This window comes from Plodia interpunctella, chromosome 18 (genome assembly GCF_027563975.2).
Source record: "Plodia interpunctella isolate USDA-ARS_2022_Savannah chromosome 18, ilPloInte3.2, whole genome shotgun sequence".
NCBI lineage: Eukaryota > Metazoa > Arthropoda > Insecta > Lepidoptera > Pyralidae > Plodia > Plodia interpunctella.
The window spans coordinates 7490166-7510365 of record NC_071311.1 but is presented as its reverse complement, the minus strand read 5'-3'; the positions used below and the strand labels follow the sequence as shown (position 1 = coordinate 7510365).

The 20200-nt window shown below is 36.8% G+C and overlaps 1 protein-coding gene across 1 annotated transcript; it reads left to right on the top strand.

Moving 5' to 3' along the window:
• The first annotated feature begins 2467 nt into the window (after positions 1 to 2467).
• On the top strand, positions 2468 to 19348 carry LOC128677894 (uncharacterized). Its single transcript, XM_053759059.2, has 24 exons — positions 2468 to 2611; positions 3262 to 3410; positions 4309 to 4462; positions 6131 to 6449; positions 6974 to 7146; positions 7780 to 8006; positions 8567 to 8666; positions 9128 to 9306; positions 10081 to 10188; positions 10657 to 10823; positions 11199 to 11396; positions 11990 to 12011; positions 12769 to 13084; positions 13558 to 13703; positions 14223 to 14376; positions 14745 to 14937; positions 15311 to 15480; positions 15620 to 15846; positions 16206 to 16305; positions 16399 to 16577; positions 17037 to 17150; positions 17705 to 17871; positions 18378 to 18575; positions 19218 to 19348. Exons 1-24 carry the CDS (start codon positions 2539 to 2541, stop codon positions 19285 to 19287), a joined length of 3903 nt encoding a protein of 1300 aa, XP_053615034.1. The 5' UTR covers positions 2468 to 2538; the 3' UTR covers positions 19288 to 19348.
• The last annotated feature ends 852 nt before the right edge of the window (positions 19349 to 20200 follow it).

Genomic DNA, 20200 nt, shown 5'->3' with positions numbered 1-20200 from the left:
GTTTAAAACGCGAAAGATTAAATATATACAAAGAAGGATTTATGCCAGGGATTAATTAAATCATGCCGGGGCGTTACGAAACCGTTGGCACCATAAACCTCAATCGCTTTCCTGTATGAAATAAAAACAATCAAGGTTTTCTCGGAAGCTGTCAATCATACGGGCTAATCATCATTATACCATTGATCGTAACACATGTCTCATCAGGCCGACATTCCATGTTTCGTTGTAAGTTCTCAGAATACGGATTGAATTGCTCACTCATTAAATTATTTTAATACAGCAACAGTTATATTGATTCAACAGTTTGTATACACAGAAAACCTAGACAGAAAGTTATTGTAAACTAGCTGCGCTCCGGGCTTCGCTCCCGTATGAATTTCGAGATAAAAAGTAGCCTATGTGTTATTCCAGATTATATTCTACCCGTGCATCAAATTTCATACAAATCGGACCAGTATATTTTGCGTGAAAGATTAACAAACGTACATACACACATCCTGACAAACTTTCGCATTTATAATATTAGCAGGATAGAAAAGTAACACAACGGCACCTTTCGACGACTTTTGTGACGTAGTGGCCACGAAACAGAAAGGTTCCATTTTTAGCTAGCTCGGGCAAAATATTTGCACATGTGATCACATATATTTGTCTATGTTTTTGGGTGTGTTGCGCCCCTTTCGGTGTCTGTGTCCAAAGGACCCGCGTTGCGAGCTTAGTGTGTGCCGTGGAATGTATTTGACATGTTGACATTTTATGCCGGTTCCACACTATCGCGGACCAGTTCGCCGAACATATACATTGCTGGTTTTTCATTGTCCTAAATAAAATCACCCAAAGAACGCAATGTTCATGCATTCGCGTCGTCGCGATAGTGTGTAACCATAGCCAGAGATATCATATTTCTTCCAGCAAATCCATGAGAGTAGAGTTAAATATTTGTCGCAAGAATATCCAACCATACTTAATGCTTCCATACTAATCATTACTTCCATGTCTTTCCATACAAATTACCTACTTTATTTTAGTTCATTTATTCAGAAGCGTGTACAGTCGTTTACATGTCAAGTTACACCGCATTGATCGTTATAACGCGGTAATTGGGGCTAATTTAATATATTTAATTTAATAAATTTGGATAGGCTGACGAGCTGTTCACTGTACGTGCACAATTTGTAGTTACAATTTTCAAAACATAAAATTTGGGCACTTCATGTTAAAAGTACCTTGCTATATTCTTTCATTTTTTGTGGACTCCATAATTTGCTTGAAATCATAGGGTTGGCGACACAATATGCCATTAGAGCTGGCTCCGTACGCATTATATGCATTATTTAATGGAGCTCTTATCGGGTACAGTCGCGAACAAAATTGGTTTTATTAAGACCATATATGACCAACAATATGGCATGTCTATCATTGATCTAAAGTGTCAGCAATTAAAAGTGAAGCGGTGGTGGTGTAATGGTTAAGGCGCCCGCCTGTGGATCGAAATTTCCCAGGTTCGAATCCTACTCGTGCTACATGAGTTTGTATACCAATCTGACTCATATATAGTGGTTTTCATCGGCCACCACTTGCTTCCGGTGAAGGAAAACATTGTGTGGAAACCTGCACACTGGTTGATTATTAACTTGTATGTGAAATGGAGAAGGCAATACGAATGACAAGAAAGTGTGTTTAATTCCACGTAATAATCATGACCCTCAGCCATAAGGAATACGACTAGAAGACACTTTGCTTGCTCAAAGCAAACAGGCTCGAAGCCCACCTGATGAAGGCCATTGCAGCCTTTGGAAAACTGCAACGAAAGGGCTAGGTATGGCAATACACACGCGTCGGTCCTGAATGATTAAATAGCATGGAAGCAAAGAAATGGCGGTTGGTAGAAGTTATTTTCAGAAAGTATTTGTATTCTCCTTCATTCTTGTTCTTTATTTATATAGGTATTTTTTTAACAAATAAATTGAAATAAATGTACGCACTTCTTAATTTGTTCAAGACATCGTTAACTTTAATTCTATCTTAATTTGTATAATAATAGACAATTGAATAAATATCTTGTTTTTAAATTAGTTTAAATAACAACAATTTTAAACGCTTCAGCTTCGCACCGAATTATAACATTAAATTGAATTAAGTATTTTGTCTACAACTGTACCTACGCTGTCAGTTTATTTATTATTTGTATATTAAAGGGATTTGAAATTCGACAATTCGATAACCAGCACCGTAATAAAATTACATTACAGTGTTCACAATACTGGCCGATATCATTTTACGGTCAATATTAAAAAGAAAACCATACAAACCAGTCTTTGATGTTAGAATTAAAAAAAAAGTGTATAAATATCGACACGGTTATAGAATTTTAATTTGAAATTACTTTGGAAATTCCAAGTTTACAAATCCTTGATGCACAAAATATAGGATAAATACTTATAAGTTTTAATAATAATGAACGTGAAGTTGGTTATATTATCATTCTGTTGTGGGTGCGGTACATCAATTTGTCTAAATAATGATGTAGTAAACATGATAGTATCTTTCGTAAATCTCGATGATAGACCATCTTCATTACTCGCTCCGAATCTTTGTTGGGACAAATGTAAGTATCCAATCAATACTATATTAAAAATGCAAAAGTCTGTCTGTCCCGTTTTCACCGCCAAACCGCTGGACCGATTGTGATGAAATCTGGTGTGCATGTAATTAAAAATCCCCGTTCAAACATAGGCATTTTTCAAAAATCAACCCCCCAATAACTACAATGAGGGTAAAAGTTTGTATGAAAATCGTGTATGAATATCTTTGTGAAAGCTGAACGCTTTCACAAAGATATTCACGCGGGCGAAACCGCGGGCAAAAGCTAATTATGTATATTAGACGTCTTCTATAGGATGTTACAAAATACCTATACGATATGGTACCTTGAGTAGATCCTTTATGTGAAGTTTCAAGTTAAATATAAACATTTCTAAAAAGTTGTCATCACTCGCTGTAACAAATAAGAAAAACATACTGAGCACAAGAACCCTTATTAAAAGTGATAATTTTAGCTTGAATATTCCCATCGCAGTTGCCAGAATAAGTGCGATCATTTTTCAAAGAAACGCCTACATTTGGCCATGTTTATTGGAAGTATTATATAATCTGTGACCATGAATATTTAGTTAAGTTAGTTATACATAAGCACGATAAAAATTTTATCTATTCATAAAATCAGCCGATTTTAGTGCATAATTAAACGTTTTCCAGACACTATGACGTCAATGGCAAGACGACTAGCCACCTCGGGAACTAACATAGCTGTTTCTCTCCAGAACAACAAATCTGAATATACTTTTCACCATGTAATAATTCTGGTTGATTTCGCATGCCCTGGAGTTGACACTTTTCTCAAACAAGTGAGTATAAAAAAAAACATAAGTTTTAAATACATTTATTCACATAAAAATATATTTTACATCACTTACATGAGAATACAAAATACAAGAAATATTATATTCGTTGTCACACTAATAAACTGAACACAACAGACAAGTTCAATAAATATAAATATGTTTGGCTATTTGTTTCTTGAATAGCTACATGCATGTTATTGTTGACCGGCCGTAGCATTTTGTCCGTGTTTTAGGCAAAACGATGAAGCACACGCGTCGAGTGCAGGTGGAGGTCATATTAGGTGCAACTGCAACCCAACTTGTTTCTGTAAACATACTTAAATTAAAACATCAATTGTGTCTGTCGGTCGTATGTTCGATTACCGAGTGTGGTACGGTGTTTGTCACATTGGAACTAGAACGTCCACATTTGACCATCTTACATGTAATAAAACTGCAAATTATGATGTTAACGAAAAATAATTATAGGGTTATTTTTGGGGCTAATAGAAGCCAAAACATTTTATCGCCCATCACGCAAAAACTACTAGATGGAATTTGATGCGGCTTTCACAGTCGTAAAGCAGATGGTCTAACTTAAAATCTGGTATAGGTTTCATCACGATATGTTTCTTAGAACCCGTGATATTGACAATAATAAGCTATGAGAGGATTCACGATTTAAACGCGAGCGGAGCCGCGGGAAAAAGCTAGTACCTATATAATATCAAAGATTAAAAAAATATCTGTTCATGAACAGATACATTATTATTTTTTTATTTAATTTATTTATTTAAACTTTATAACACCATAACAGTGATGACACTTAAAGCAATGACAGATTTTATCTGTCAGATTACAATATAATATTTTATCTTGAAGGTGTGAATCGGGCCCTAATATTTTTTATTTATCCATACAGGCGAGTGACCGAGGCTTCTTCAAATCCCCCTACCGCTGGCTGCTCCTGAACCTGAACCATGACGAGGAGTCCATACTGGATGAGTTGGAGTTTGTGGTTGACAGTGACGTGGTCATTGCTAGGAAATTTGGTGAACAAATCGTCTTGACTGAAGGTAACTCAAGGTCACATATTTCTACCGCACCGCTCCCACCCGGATAAATGACGTTCACTGAAAAATGAGCCTTAAAACTTTCTCTGATAGATATACTTTACAGTGATAAGACGAGAGCTGACGGCGAGCAGTCCGCTAATATATCATGTGGTTGAGATGATAATGATAACATCATCGATGTAAAATCATCATCTCAATTACTGAGCTCTCCGTCTCTCCCTTTCGTCACGGCGTCTGTGACATTATTTCAGAAAAGACAAAACATTGAGAAATTAATGATCGGGATTGGTTTATTGTAAATTTTCATGAACGAGTTTGTTTACATTACATTTGTTAAAATAATAATTGAAAGAAAGAATTATTAAAACGTTAGATATATCCAAGGATACCCATCTAAGTATGGATATTGAAGAAAAACATAACAGCTATTAATATCGCTTTATTATAGTAACATCATTACCGGATTTGTTGGAGTAAAAAAATAAATAAATACAACAGAAGAAAAAAGGTACCTACATTTTAGATTACACAATAATTACCTACTGTTATTGCTTATCATCGATTTACCACACAAAGGTATGCAGAGCGAACAGGTTTTGTAACCTCCAGACACCATTAAGGCAGTATTAATTGCGACACGAACTTCAGAAATAGCAGAGTTGTAGACGGAAAATGGCTTATAATTTAAAACTTTTTATTTAATTTAGTATGATACGAGTACCTACTTGTTTTTATACAAAACTTTGCTGCAGCCATCTTATAACGAAAAAAGGAAGGTATTTATTAATTTTCTCAAAAGTCAGTAGAATTAATATGCCAATGCATGTTCAAACAGTGATTTCATGACTTATTAATTCAGACGTAATAATGATTCCTCACATCGTACAAGTTGATGAAGCGATTAGACAATACGTGACGATGATATAAAGATTAAATGTCACTAGTAAATTATTATTATGTAATGAATGCCATCCTGGAAAGGGTTCGCATAGAAAAGTACAATTTTAAATGACGATTTAAAATAGATGGCACCAACTGGATAAGGATAGCCCAGGATAGAGGACGTTGGTATAGACGGAGGGAGGCCTATCCCCAGCAGTGGGTCACGGAGGATAATGATGATGACGTATTATCATTAGAGGATTCATACAGTAGATTTATACCTTATGCTAAACAAAATAATGATGGAGAAAATGAAAAAAAAGGCAGACAGCTCTTCTAATGATAAGGGTCTTCAATTCTTCATTATAGAACGTGAATGAACCATCAAATTCCGATGCAAAATTATATAACTATACATTTGGGTGTACCTATAGTTACACTTCGAAGATAAACAAATAACAAATGGTGATCACATGCTTAGTATATTATTATTTATTTACGTCAGTGTACGACGCCACGTTATTAATATTAACTTAGCAATTATATTATAATAAAACTATGTAAAGTCAAGTAATTTATTTACCTTGCACGACCCAACCGAAATAAACAATATTATAGGTATTCTGGCAAAAATTATCAGGTCTTAAATCTAAACAAAAAGATGGTTGACTGATGTATATAATTTAACCTCTATTTATTTATTATAATAATGTCAAAAAATATCTACTTTGATAATCTTCTGATTTAGAAACCAATCAAATTCTGTATATTTCAATCTTTTCTCAGCATACAAAGTATCGAAAAACACTGAAATAATTTACACAACTCGGGCAAAATGGTATCCATCGAACACAAACAAGCATCTTCTAGAAGATTCTGAAGGCATAATCAAGAAATCAACGAATGACTCTGATACAACGGAAAATTCTGACTTCATCAAAATGATTCCAAATGCAATGACTTTGAGTAAATTTGGGGTTATAGAAGACTATAGAAGATCGAAAGTGCTATCATATAGAAGGAAAGACTTGAGAAAACACACACTGACTATGGTCAATGTTATAACTGACACCAATGAGACCAGGAAGCACATGGACGATAGATTGTAAGTTAAAATTGGGTTAAGACTTTATTTATATTTTCCTTCGTCAGTTAGACTAGACAATCTATCTGTTAATGTCAAAATAATTGTATTTTAATCCATGAATAAAGAATCTGCGGAACTCCCAAATCGTAGGCAATTTCGACAGTACCTAATTAGTTTCAAATAGTTTTTTTTTTTAGATATTCCAGATAGAACGGTTGTATTATTTAATGATGATGATACACATCAATATTTACTTCGAATACTTATACTTTGTCGAGAGATATTCACTTTGGATTTCGAAACAAAACCTATAATGTTTGAATATAAATTGCTAAAGTTACACTATCTTGATAAGAAAATCTTGTTTCTGGGAAATACGTATAGTGGAACTATAGTAATACGTAATAGATGACTTTTCATTGCATACCCTTGACAAAATCATCAAGTCTTGAATTTCTTCCTTCTACCAGAACCAATTACACAATTACAAGAGATACAATTTATACAAAAGAATGTAGGTAGCTCATATGTATTTCATCCAGGTTTCTCCATCAAGACGGTATTGCTAAGATGTCATATGGAGTAGTGAAGATCTGTTTCGAGATGCTGAATGCTTCAGAGAGGCTTCTGTTCACTCACACATGGGGATACCGGGACAAGTACGGGAACTGGCAGGGAGTGATACAACACCTGCTTGACAAGAAGGCTGATTTGGGTGGGTCTTTAGTCATTTTCATTGTCCATGAATCAATAATAACTTTTTACGGTATAACGATTGAGAGCTAAGGTCTATAGTGTTAGCTTCCTTTAGTTTTAAAAGCCTCATTCAAAGCTTCATTCGATAATTTTTAATTCGCCAAACTTTGGCACATTCGCTTATTCTTTGCGGTAATTAAAAGCACTAATTATAATAACTACGCAATGTGTTAGTGTTGAGTTCGGCGACAGCGTGGAGATAGCAATCATAATTTCATTTCAAGAGTCATAGCTAGTTAACAATTAACCATTAGAAAAGGCTAGCTTTATTATCAAATGTTTGTTAGACAAATTAAAAATGCCCCGACTTTCAATATTCATTTCGCTACAACTTTTGAATGGCTGAACCGATTTTCATGAAACATGGCTAAGAACACTCGGGATAAAATTATTTATGACACAAAAAAACCTAAACGAAAAACGGTTCATCCGTTTGGGAGCTACGATGCCACAGACAGACACGTTGAACTTATAACACCTCTCTTTTTGCGTCAGGGGTTGAAAATACAAACGCTTTGATGGACGGACATAATAATATCAAAGAATTAACTTCATATGCTTATTTCATAATGAGATTATTAACAAATTTCAGGTACATTAGCAATCTTCACGCTCCAACGCATGGAGGTGATCGACTACGTCGCGATGGTGGGGCGCACTACCGTCCGCTTCATCTTCAGGGAGCCTCCTTTAGCATACATCTCTAATATCTTCACCCTCCCATTTTCTACAGACGTCTGGTTGGCGATTGTCGTCTGCGTGTTGGGTTGTGCAGTCTTCTTATACTTCACTTCTAGATGGGAGGCTACCGTGAGCATGGTGAGAGTTCGCAATCTTAACGTATTTTTCGGATATTCTTTGATTATGTACATCATGTGCTTTGTTAGTTATAAAAAATATATTTGTAAAAAATAATAATGGTAAGCCCTTTCGGCAGCGATGGAGACCAACGCTGTTTAAAATATGAGGTCTTTTAAGCGTTTCTTCCCAGCATTGAACCGTACCGAAAAGCCAGTATAGGTAGTTTGTAGCTTTTTGAGAAATTCTGCAAATATTATAAATGCGAAAATTTGTGGATGTATATGTATGTATGGGTCCGTGTGTGTATATTTATTACTCTTTAATGCAAAATCTACTGGACGGATTATTATGAAATTTGATACACGGGTAAAATATAACACATAGGGTACTTTTTATCCCAGAATTCCCACGGGAGCGAAGCCCCGGGCGCAGCTAGTACTTTATAATTTCACATTTTACGTGATGAAGTGGGTGTGAAGGTCTCATTTCTGAATCTTTTGACTTTGGAGGCCAAAATGTCATCACTTTCAAGTAAAATTCTATATGAGAGAAAATTTTACCTACTCATTTGTTTCCAGAACCAGTTCCAACTTGATGGCTCGTCGGCTGACGTGTTGATATTGATTATTGGCGCCGTCCTCCAGCAAGGGTGTACACTGGAACCTCGATATGCTGCTGGTACAGTTGAATAATAGCCAAAATTGTATAACCTTCTTCTATATATTTACCCTTGTGGGACAATTATGGGCTCGGCTCTTCATATTTTTTGGTGTCAAGGCACAGAATACATATTAATACAAAGTCAAGGGTCTGAACGGGTATTGTTTTTCTTTTTGTATAAGTTTCTCCATACTGATACACCACGTCGTCGACAAGGGCAAAGAATGGGCTATAACTGTACTGCAAGGGCTATAACTGTACTCGGACATGAGATAAAAATACATAAGTAACTACATGGATTTGTTATACATGTAACACATGATTTTTAACTTTTTTTTTAAATAATAATGAGATGAAAAAATTCTGGAATCGAGCGGGAAATGAACCCGCGCCCCTGTCTATCCGGGGTCATTAATGTTACAAATGTTTCTATCAAGTAAGAGAAGAGATTTAATCTTGATTGCTCTCTACCTTTTCAGGAAGAACTGTGACCCTTCTCCTCTTCATAGCGTTGACGATCCTGTACGCAGCGTACTCCGCCAACATTGTGGTGCTGCTGAGGGCACCCAGCTCTTCAGTCAGGACTCTGCCGGACCTCCTAAACTCACCCATCAAATTAGGTGCCAGCGATTTTGAATACAACCGTTATTTCTTTAAGGTAACTACGACAAATACAATAAGATTCTACCGTAACGTTGTTCTGAAGATTTGATGTTTGAGAAGACATAGAATAGATTCAATTACATGGATACGGAATACATTTCTGGTTTTACGTTGCGGTAAATAAAAAACTCTCATACAAACTACGCAATTTTCATGCATCCAGGTCGGCATCTGTCCGACTTCGGCGATAGTGTGTGACCGGCATAAGATAATGAGAAACATTATGTTCATAAATAACGTACACGTGGTTATTACAAGATCATTCCTTTTTTATACGTTTCGCCACTAGCTATAACGCCCCGTGGTCACCGAGCTACCGAGTCATTTAGAGATAGTGTGTCGTTGCAACGTGTAACGAATTGTAAATTAAATGGGTGAATTTCACGACTGTTTGAACGCGGCGTGTGGCGTCTCATTTGTGTCGCACACTTTTTTAAAATTAAATAATCATTCTTTTTAAATAAACATTGTACCAGTACTTTACTTATATATAAAATAGGATAATTAAATTGATTACTGTGTATGGTACAATGTGTATGGTTAAATAAACACTAAAACGGCGCCGTTCAAAACGCTCGTGAAATTCACCCAAATGAATATGAGTTGACATTTAATACAAGTTTTATTTACATTTAATAATGAAACGCGAAAGTTTAACATGAGTTGAGATACAATGTTGAACCTAAACTCTAACATGACTAAAGGATATTATATTTGAAAGACAAATTGCTACCTACTTACCTCGTGTATAAATTATGTATGCTTTCAGCAACTTAACGACCCGATCCGGAAAGCAATTTATGACAAGAAAATAGCCCCCCAAGGGAAAAAGCCTAATTTCTACAACATGAAGGAAGGGGTGGAGAAAATTAGGAAGGTGGATTATTTTTCGTCTATTACTCTTTACCATCTACAGAAAGCATTTCTTCAAACCATCTACAAAAGGCTTTTTTTTTTTACAAACTTTTATTTAGTTTCTCCTGTCCCATTGTCAGTCTGTAATCAAATCTTGCGAGTTTGAATTTTTATTACTTCTTGTTGTCCTACAGAGTTGAAATTATGTTCTGAAAAATATTGAAATTTTCTTCATTTTCTGTGAAATTTATTTCTATTTCTATAAATTAGCTACGTCGTCGCTTCAGTTTCTATGACAATGCATTATTATGTTAAGCATGACCTTATGGTGCACCCAGGATCGGCTCCAGACAAGGGAACTCCTCAACGGTTTACAGCACGGACATGGGGTTTTTGTCAAGCGTTAAATGCCACAGGATCTCTCTGGCGACAATAAAAGCTTGTGGCATTTTTGCAAAAACTTGTCATTCTAATTTAATTTTGCTTGCAGGGTCTATTCGCGTTCCACATGGAGTCCAACCCCGGCTACCGGCTGATCCAGGAGACGTACCACGAGGACGAGAAGTGCGACCTGGTGGAGATCGACTACATCAACGAGATAGAACCCTGGGTGCCGGGACAGAAGAGGTCGCCGTTCCGGGACCTTTTCAAGATTAAGTAAGTATTATAAAATATATCAAGTGATCATTAACTCAATTGAATGGCCTTCTTATTAAAGCGAATTAAAGCTTAGGCATTAAAGCTAATTTCTTTGTTGAATTTGGTAAACATTGTGGCGTATGGTCCCGCCCTAAAATAGGACCACTCCATATCCTCGCATGGCTGACGTACGAGGCGGTAGGAAGTAAATTGTAAAATCATAGTCGAATATACTTTCAAGGTTGCATTTTTACGTTGACGCCAGGTTTCGCAGCGTCACAACTCCGAATGCAATCGGAAAATGCTGTTCAGCGGCAGAAATAGATGATAAACCTTTTGTATCAAATTATCTCTTGTATATATTGAATAAATTTACATTTTCTTCCGGTTCAGCTTTATCAAAATCCGTGAGTCGGGTATCCAAGCCAACATCCATCAGCGTCTCAACGTCCCCCGGCCGAAGTGCTCCGGCGCAGTGGCCGCCTTCAGCAGCGTGGGCATCGCCGACATGTACCCCGCCTTGCTCGCCACGCTGTACGGCGTGCTGCTCGCTCCCGCTGTCTTGATCCTGGAGATCACTTACCATAGACTGTGAGTGTTAATCATAGACTTTGCGTTGGTCAAGCCAACTTTGTTTGATCTGAAATCAAAAATGTAATCATTTATTGAGAAGTTAGGCCGTCACAGGCACTTTTTCACGTCATATTCTAAATTTAAATAATATACCAGCAATTTGGAACGACCACTGCTGAGAGGAAATGCCTAATGAAACTCATTTGAGTTGGTCTCTATCATGCGAGAAGGGCTTACAATTTTTTTAATATATTTGTTTCTCAGTATAATATAAAAATTAAATAAAAATAAGTACGCCGTTTTATCTAAACGGCAGCGGCGCACAGCTGTCAAAGTTAACGTCAATGTTGATTGGTGCAAGCCACCTTTATTCTTTAGGTAAGCTGGGCTCATACAATTTGAATGCATGAGTAACGTGGGCTTCGAGAAACCAGAATGAAAGAGGAAAAATTATTTAATATTGTAGAATGTCCAAATTTTTATGATTTTTTATGTCGTTTTATAAGTATTTAAAATGTATATCTACTCATTAGATATTTTTATCTAATTTCTGTTTATCATTAAAACACTTAACTATGGCTAAAAAAGCTTTGTTTTCTTGTCTATTTCAGGATGGTGATAAGAAAGAAGAGAGCAATAACGTAGTCGTAAAACCTAAAGTAATGACATTGTTATAATGTATGTTCCATATAAAATTTGAAAGTTTCTAATGATCAGTTCACCTAGGTGACATGACCTGGGTCCTGATCCTCACGCAATAAAAGTTCATAATTTTTCTCCAATTCATATCTTACGGTCTGCATTTACTTACATAATAACACCGTGAAAAAGTTCGATCGATTGAACTTTTTCTTTGTAAATTGATGAAGTGAACTTAGATTGTGTGAGAATTTTGAATTTTTTGACGTCATTATAGTGTGATGTATCATAAGTTAAAGATTTTGAATTTGAATATATGCGTCCGAGGTTAAATGAGGATACTCTTAATCAATGAACATTGTAATGGTCATATATCTGTGCTCAAAATCTACAAATTTCATTTCATTTACCGAGCTGATATCACCCACCTGCACATAGTGAAATAAATAATTAAACCATTATTTTAAAGCAACTAACGTCACATCAAATTGTAACATGTTGTCACAATAAATCACCATGTTCGTAGTAATTCTGAATATTTTATTTGACGTCTTCTTTTAAAATGCATTGTCGCATTTACATAAATCTATTTTGCGTCGTATCTAAATTGGTTGGTCAGTATGTACTGAAGTTACCGCTAACCGGACTGTTCTCTCTCTCTATTCGAGTGTGTTATTACTAACACAAGTTGGCAAATTATCTCATACACACTACTGTGCAGGTTTCCTCACGATGTTTCCATAAACGGTAGCAAGTAGTTGTCTATGAAAACTATTATACACGAGTCATATTGGTATTGGACAATCTTAACTCCGCTTGTTCACCAACGCTTCAAGCACAACTGTTAAAAGTGTATGAGACTTGCGTACCTACCGTTTTGTTTTGTACCTATGTACATCTGCAGTCAAAGATCATAATGAAGTTATTACCTATTTTACTGTCTTTGAATATTCTTGTACTATTAGTTAATTCCAAAGATGAAAACACGATACAATTCGTCAGAAGATACATTGAAAATGAAAATAAGCCCACTGAATTGGTTTGCTACATATCTTGTTGGGATTATAGTAAGTATCCTTTAAAATCTTTGCATAAAGTTTAAAATGCTCATGTCTCTAGTGAAAAAGTAGGTAGTAGTGGTAGAAATGTGGCATATTTTGAATTTTTAAAAACCAAATACTCATCGTGTACTTTAGGAAATCCTAATTTCCTCATTTCCTCTATAAATCTTAGTACGATTTCTTTATAGGTTTATTGTCCTTATTTCTCATTGCAAACTTTTATTTTTATATCTTAATTTTAATCTAAAAATTCAAATGATCACTTCAAGGGGGCCGGTTCTTGCGCAATGTTCATTTCATAAATTTCCTCCAACATTCCTGTGAACATTAGGAGGAGAATCGATCGATGTCGAAACTTTGTGATATTGCTTAGGTTATCTTCGAAAAAAATGCGAATAAATTAAGGATGATTTAACTTTGTTTTCGTGAGAATCCGGCCTCAGCATCTAAGCTTTATCTGGATTCATTTTTCACTTCAGGTATCCAAAAGAAACTAATGATTGAATTATTTACAATCGGTGTGAGATTGTCTGCGTTGCTCCGACTGCCTTCGAAGTATTTTTACCACGATCTCCTTTTTCTGGTCGATTTGAGGTGCCATGGCTCTGAGCAAGTTCTTTTGAATGTAAGAAATAATTTATTTTTATGCAATGAAGGTTTTCTGAAAGGATGTAACAAAAGCAGATATGTATAGTGCGAAGAGGAGAAAATGTAGAAGTGCAGTGTCTGGGTTCCGACGCGGGACAATGACCACAGAGATAGACACAGTATCAATGTATTTATGAGAGGGGTGCCAAGACAAAGTTGTGTTATTGATGAAATTGCCTTACGCCTACGAGAAGTTCCTAAATTATACAATCTGTGCGGAAGGGATTTTATGTATATCTTTCGCTACATCTTTAAACTTTTTTGAAAAGATTTTCACATCATAATCGAGAGACCTAGGTCGGTTAGCATCCAGCCTTCCAGTTTCTCTTACTGTTTGGAGCGAATAATCAAATTAACTTTTAATTTATGAATCATTAGATACAATAATGTACAATGTAATGCCTATTTCATAACACACAGACCACTGTGTGTTATGATATAGGTATCATATTAGACAGTACCAAGTGTCTAATATGATAGATGTTTGGTTTCTCAGGCTACATTACACAAGCTGTTCGTGTGGCCGTTCCGTTGGCTGATCATCGCGGATCCTGTGACATCGCAGTCCATGATATGGGAGCTCCCAGCTATGCCGGACAGTGATGTGGTGTTGGCTGAGAATAGGGGGGAAGGATTCACATTGACTGAATGTGAGAATGTTTCTGACTGTTATACTTCAAATTAATAAAATTCTATGAAAGTTTCATATTAGAACGCAGTCTCATCAAGATAATATTCAATAGACGCTTTGCCAAAAATGTGGCGTGTAATTCCACTCTAGAATAGGACCATTCCAGAGCCTCCCGTGGATGTCACACGAGGCGTTTGAGGGACACATCATAGTCTATTCTAGCTGCCATAGCCAATAATAACATTCCCAAGGAGAGATAAACGTCTAGCAATATTGCCAAACAAAAATCAAGTCACGAATCTTAAAATTTTTAAAGTTTACATTAACCCCGGCGTCACAACCCCGAACGTATACAGGTATATATGAAGCTGAAAATGTTTTTTCCAGTACACAAACCAGCAGCTAACTACTCCATGATCTCAACTCCGAAAGGGTTTTACAACGGCACCTTCGTCGACGTCAGGCCGTACAGGCAAATGTTCAGGAGAAGACGGGACCTGATGGGACATGCCTTGACCATCTCTAATGTCATCCAGGATAGTAACACAACCAAGTACCATATGCTTCAAGAGAACAGGCTGTAAGTATCAGTGCCTGCTTTAAATATTTATACTTACGTAAATAATACTACAGTTACTTATCATTTCTATGCTACTGAAATACTCCCAATAGACCCATTTATTGTCCTCCATTGTATTAGTTAGTTAGTTTTTTTTGTTCATAATAGATCCGTCCGGATTGACAACTCGGAAATATCTCGAGATATTAATGTACGGTCCCGTTCATTACCTACCTATACATTATTTGTTCGACAAATTTCCTGAACTAATCATCTGACCAGTGAGCTTAACGTTCGAGCGACGAACTAACTTTTCCACCACTTCTTTATTTCATAAACATCCTTTCTAGTTTTGGTCTGGTTTTTATCCGCTTATTTATTATCTTTTCCACAGGGAACTGCAATATGATGCTGTTGCCAAAATCTGCTTCATATCAGCTCGGCACGCCTTCGAGATGCTGAACGTCACCACCAGGTACATTTTCAGCTACCGCTTCGGGTACAAGGTGAATGGCAAGTGGACTGGCATGATACATGACCTCCAGGAGAATAAAGCTGACTTAGGTAAGTAATAATCGTCGTCGCCTTGAATTTTCTACCTACCACTCGTGTGCTACATTGTTTGTATATTGATTATACTGCTTCTAACTTAATAGGTGTCCCTTTTATCCTCTCTTTTACACTTCTTGTAATTCTTGATCAGGAACAAACTGCGTGGTATTTCTGAACCGCCTGGAAGTAGCCGTCTACACAGACACGGTAGCACCAATGAGGATGCGGTTTGTGTTTCGGCAGCCCCCTCTCTCCTACGTGTCGAACATCTTCGCTCTGCCCTTCTCTACCAATGTCTGGTTGGCAATTATCATCTGTTCGTTGGCTTGCACTGCGACCTTGTACTGCACTAGCAATTGGGAGGTTCAGATTGAAAGGGTAACTACCAATACACTACACTACTTACATAGGTACTTTAAGGTTGTGGAATGAATCTGCAATATTAGTATTCCCAAGATATCTTAAGAGTCTTGGGAATACTATTGCAGAACATGGAGTTCTTTTAAAAGGGCGTAAATTCATAAGTGCGTGTGACACACGTGGACACACAGGCGTGAGCGGCGTCTGCTCACTACCCGGATCACGTGGGCCGCATGCCCTTTTGCCTGTTTAGTCTATATAAGTATCGTTTTGTGTGTGCCCTTAGTATAAGACGTGACGTGTCAACCTCAACTTGGTTAACTTTACATGCAAGTAGGTAGTATACTTACCTACTAAAACTAGTTATATTTTTCTAGGCCTCCACTCAACTCAACGGCAGTGTTGGCGATGCCTTGTTGTTGACCCTGAGTGCAATAACTCAGCAGGGCTGCGCTATAGAACCGAGGAGAGCTCCAGGTAAGCTCTGTAAATGAGTTAAAAACATCAATTGATCAACTTATATTGCTTGAGTTAAAAATAATATCCGGTCAACCACCGTTTTCCTTCCAGGCCGCATTATGGAATGGGTGTTCTTCGCGGCAGTGATGGCCCTGTACGCAGCCTACTCCGCAAACATTGTGGTGCTCCTCCAGGCACCTTCCAACTCCATCAAGACCTTGGCTCAGCTCGCCAACTCCAAGTTGGAGCTCGGCGCTAACGATCTGGACTACAATCGCTTTGTGCTAAGTGTAATCCTATTCTTTGCCTGTCGACAAAATATTCGTTGCTCTTGGCCTCAGAAACGAGAGAGGGTCAGAGAGAGAGGAACTAAGATAGTAGTTAATTAGTAAAGTACCTACGTAGTTCAGTAATAAGTATAAGATAACTGCGGACAGGGAGGAAGCAGCTGCCTTCATTTAGAAGAGCGGTCATTCGCTACCAGCAAACAACGCTGTAATTCTGACGATAGCTTCATAACTTGCGACGTTTTAAGACCTGAGAAACTAATAGGCTTGAAGGCTGACTTGTGAAATCCAACAGAAAGTTATGTCTAATATATTGTTTATATCAATTCTTACTCTAAAAGGCTTACAACGGCAAGGGTAGTTTATTTGTTATAGAAAAAAATCAACATAATCTAGGATTGTCCTTGACAATGCTCTCTTATGCGTTATTATCTAATGTTTACAAGTAGCCGTCTCTTCCAGCCTAACGAAACGTATCAAGATCACATACACCAGAGCATTCACGACCGGGTGAACCCCGATGGAGGCGAGGGGAGGTTTTTCCACATTTACGAAGGAGTTGAAAAAATCAGGAAGGTTAATACAACAACTCTTACACCCCAACATAATAACACAAAGAAAGTGATCACCCTGTATTTCAAATATCGATCATGTTTGAAATCCGGTATTTCTGATTTTATTAGGCTATATATTGCATTATTTTGTCTACATGCTCAGTCCATGATACTGAATAACTTTTTGTAAAGGAGTAATCCAGAAATCGTGAAATAAAATCTGTTGTTCCCAGGTTCGAACCACGGTCAGCTCGAGATAGAAAATTATCTCTTTCAGATTGACTTGTATACGTAACGTACGTAACGTTGTATACGTATGTTATAAAATACCGCGTGTGTTTCCTACAGGAGCATTTATTTTTCCGGATTGAGAGGTACCCTAAGTCCCTCCCCGTAATTCAAACTACATGTATGCAAAATTTGAAGTATATTATTTAAGCAGATAAAGCGTGAAGAGGTAACAAACAAACTTACTTTCACATTTGTAGTATTTGTTAGGATCCCACCACACAAGTCTCGAACTTACGTTAGGGCTAACTCAACCTGTGTGATTTGTCCAATATATTTATTCTTTAGGGTTTATTCGCGTTCCACTCCATCGTAGAGCCAGTGTACCACCGAGTGCAGGACACTTTCCTTGAGACGGAGAAGTGCGACCTGACCGAGGTCGACTACATCGGCAGCTTCGACGCTTCCACACCTGTCAGGAAGGACTCTCCTTATCTGGAGCTGCTTAAAGTCGTGTAAGATTTTAGAAAATATTGAAGTATGTCCATTTGCCCAGAAGAGGATCACTCTATACCCTCCCGCTATATATTGCCGGAAAGCAAAGAATGGGAGGACGCAAGATGTCTTGGCTCAAAAACCTCAGAATGGACAGGAGTTAAAACAGTCAAACAAACTATTCTGGATAAGACTTAATCGAACGGCCACAAAGAAGTGGCCGTTCGTGGGTGTTGTAAGATGTGACAATAGCAAGCCAAAGGAGGGTAGACGTCAGGTTTGTGAAATCTCTGACGTCAACCGTCAAATAAGGTTTATTTTTAGGGGGACACGCGAAGACGAGAGATTTCATAGGGCAGTAGGCTAGGAGTGTCGGGAAAGTGGAATTTCCCACAGCCTCATACTTAAAGGAGCATCTCGCGTTAGTTCTTCTCTAACTAACTCCAGTATAATTGCCTAAAAGAGTAAAAAAAAACGTTTTATCTTTTAACATTTGAAAATTCAAATTTAGGAAACCGTTCCACAGATACAAACAAATGCGCGAAACTGGCATCCTCTCAGCACAGAACCGCCGTCTACAGACGCCGAAGCCTCACTGCTCTAACAAGAAGGCTGCGTTTGCCAGCGTCGGGGTCATGGACCTTAGACCTGTACTACTTCTGATGATCTATGGAGCGTTGTTGTCCATTGTCATCATGTTAATGGAAATTATTGTCTTCAAACTGTAAGACATTTCCTATTCTGCTAATAACTGACCAGGCCATTTCTTCTTTGTCATCATGCCGATAGAATTAATCATCTTAAAACAGAAGACAATTCGTATCACTAACTGCACGCTCGGATTTGCTATGAAAAGTCTAGCATGCTTTGCCACCACCCACTGCTGAGCACAGCCTCTCTTCTTGTACTCATGGTCGGGGTCACAGATCTCAGGCAAATCTGTTGCTTCTGATGCTGTATAGCGCACTGCTGTCGCTTGGCGCCAAGCTGGTGGAAACTATTTTAAAATTGGTTATTGTTTGACCACGCTTTTGCACGCCCATTAAAATTTTTAAATAGTCCTCGCTACGAAAGAAACCCCGCTGCGCCACAGTCACTGATCACAGCTGATGGTTCTATTACTTCTTCTTGACTTTATCCCGCTTATGAAGAAGTAGGTATTTATGTGCAAGTTTAATATTCTTTGACTTTGTTTCGTCTCGTTGACTCGACGAAAATAAATCGCTTACTTTTTATGTGAGCTAAGATTTCTGTTTAGTTTCTTATTTTAACCATTAACTTTTAATACTTATTTGTATTATTAGTCTTTACATTTTGTTGGTTTCTACAGTTTTGCGTTAATTTATTTAAATTTTTTCACTTTCAGATCAATTCTGTATAGAGAAAAAAAGAAGCTCTGGATGCTGAGGGGTTCAAAATTTGAGTTTTTAAATTAATTTAATCACTTTGGATAATCTTCATGCAATGTAGTTACTATTGTTAAAATATATAACTGCTACTCTTGTGTATTTAGTATAAAGCTTTCCATTTATATATACCTGACCTTGTATTATTAATTCGAGAGTTCGGGAGATTATAAATTAAAATACATTTTCCGTACTTAAGTAGTTACTTTTTATTTTTGACACTTCCTTAGTGATGCGACAATATCGAACACCCTCTCTTAATTTTGAATATCAAAGATATTTGGAATTAACAAACTATAGTAAGTACCTACTTACACTATATACATAATTTTCTATATTATGATAAATTTTAAACTATTTAAGTAATAATAAGTATATGACAACATAGGGTTGGGACAATTTCCTAGTGAATAAATTTTCCGTATTATTTTGGATATTGTTACAATATCCAACATAATACGGAAAATGTATTTTAATTTATAATCTCCTGAATTTTCTTTCACTGCGCCAATACATCGGTGTGATATAAAATGTATAAAAATAAAATAAAATGTGTGAAATAAAGATGTGATGGGATTATTGAAGAGAGAAAAAACTAATGCTGGACAGACTATGTATAATAAATAATGGATAAAGTACTAACGTTACCAATATTAAAAGAGGGAGATTATTTTTCGAATTGGAAGTTTCGAATAGGAAGTTTTAAATAAGACTAATGTTTACGCAGAAAGGACCTCAAACTCAAACTCAAACTCAAATATCTTTATTGCAGTAACTGTGTAGTACAAGGTGTGGCACATACAATACAATAGTTTCAACAGTTTACCCTTTCAGGCATGCAATATTAGCGTTATGTTACACTTATAACACATACTATATTTCTATATATGGATACGTGCAGTACTTACAAATTAAACTGTTTGAACAACTTATAAGTAATTTG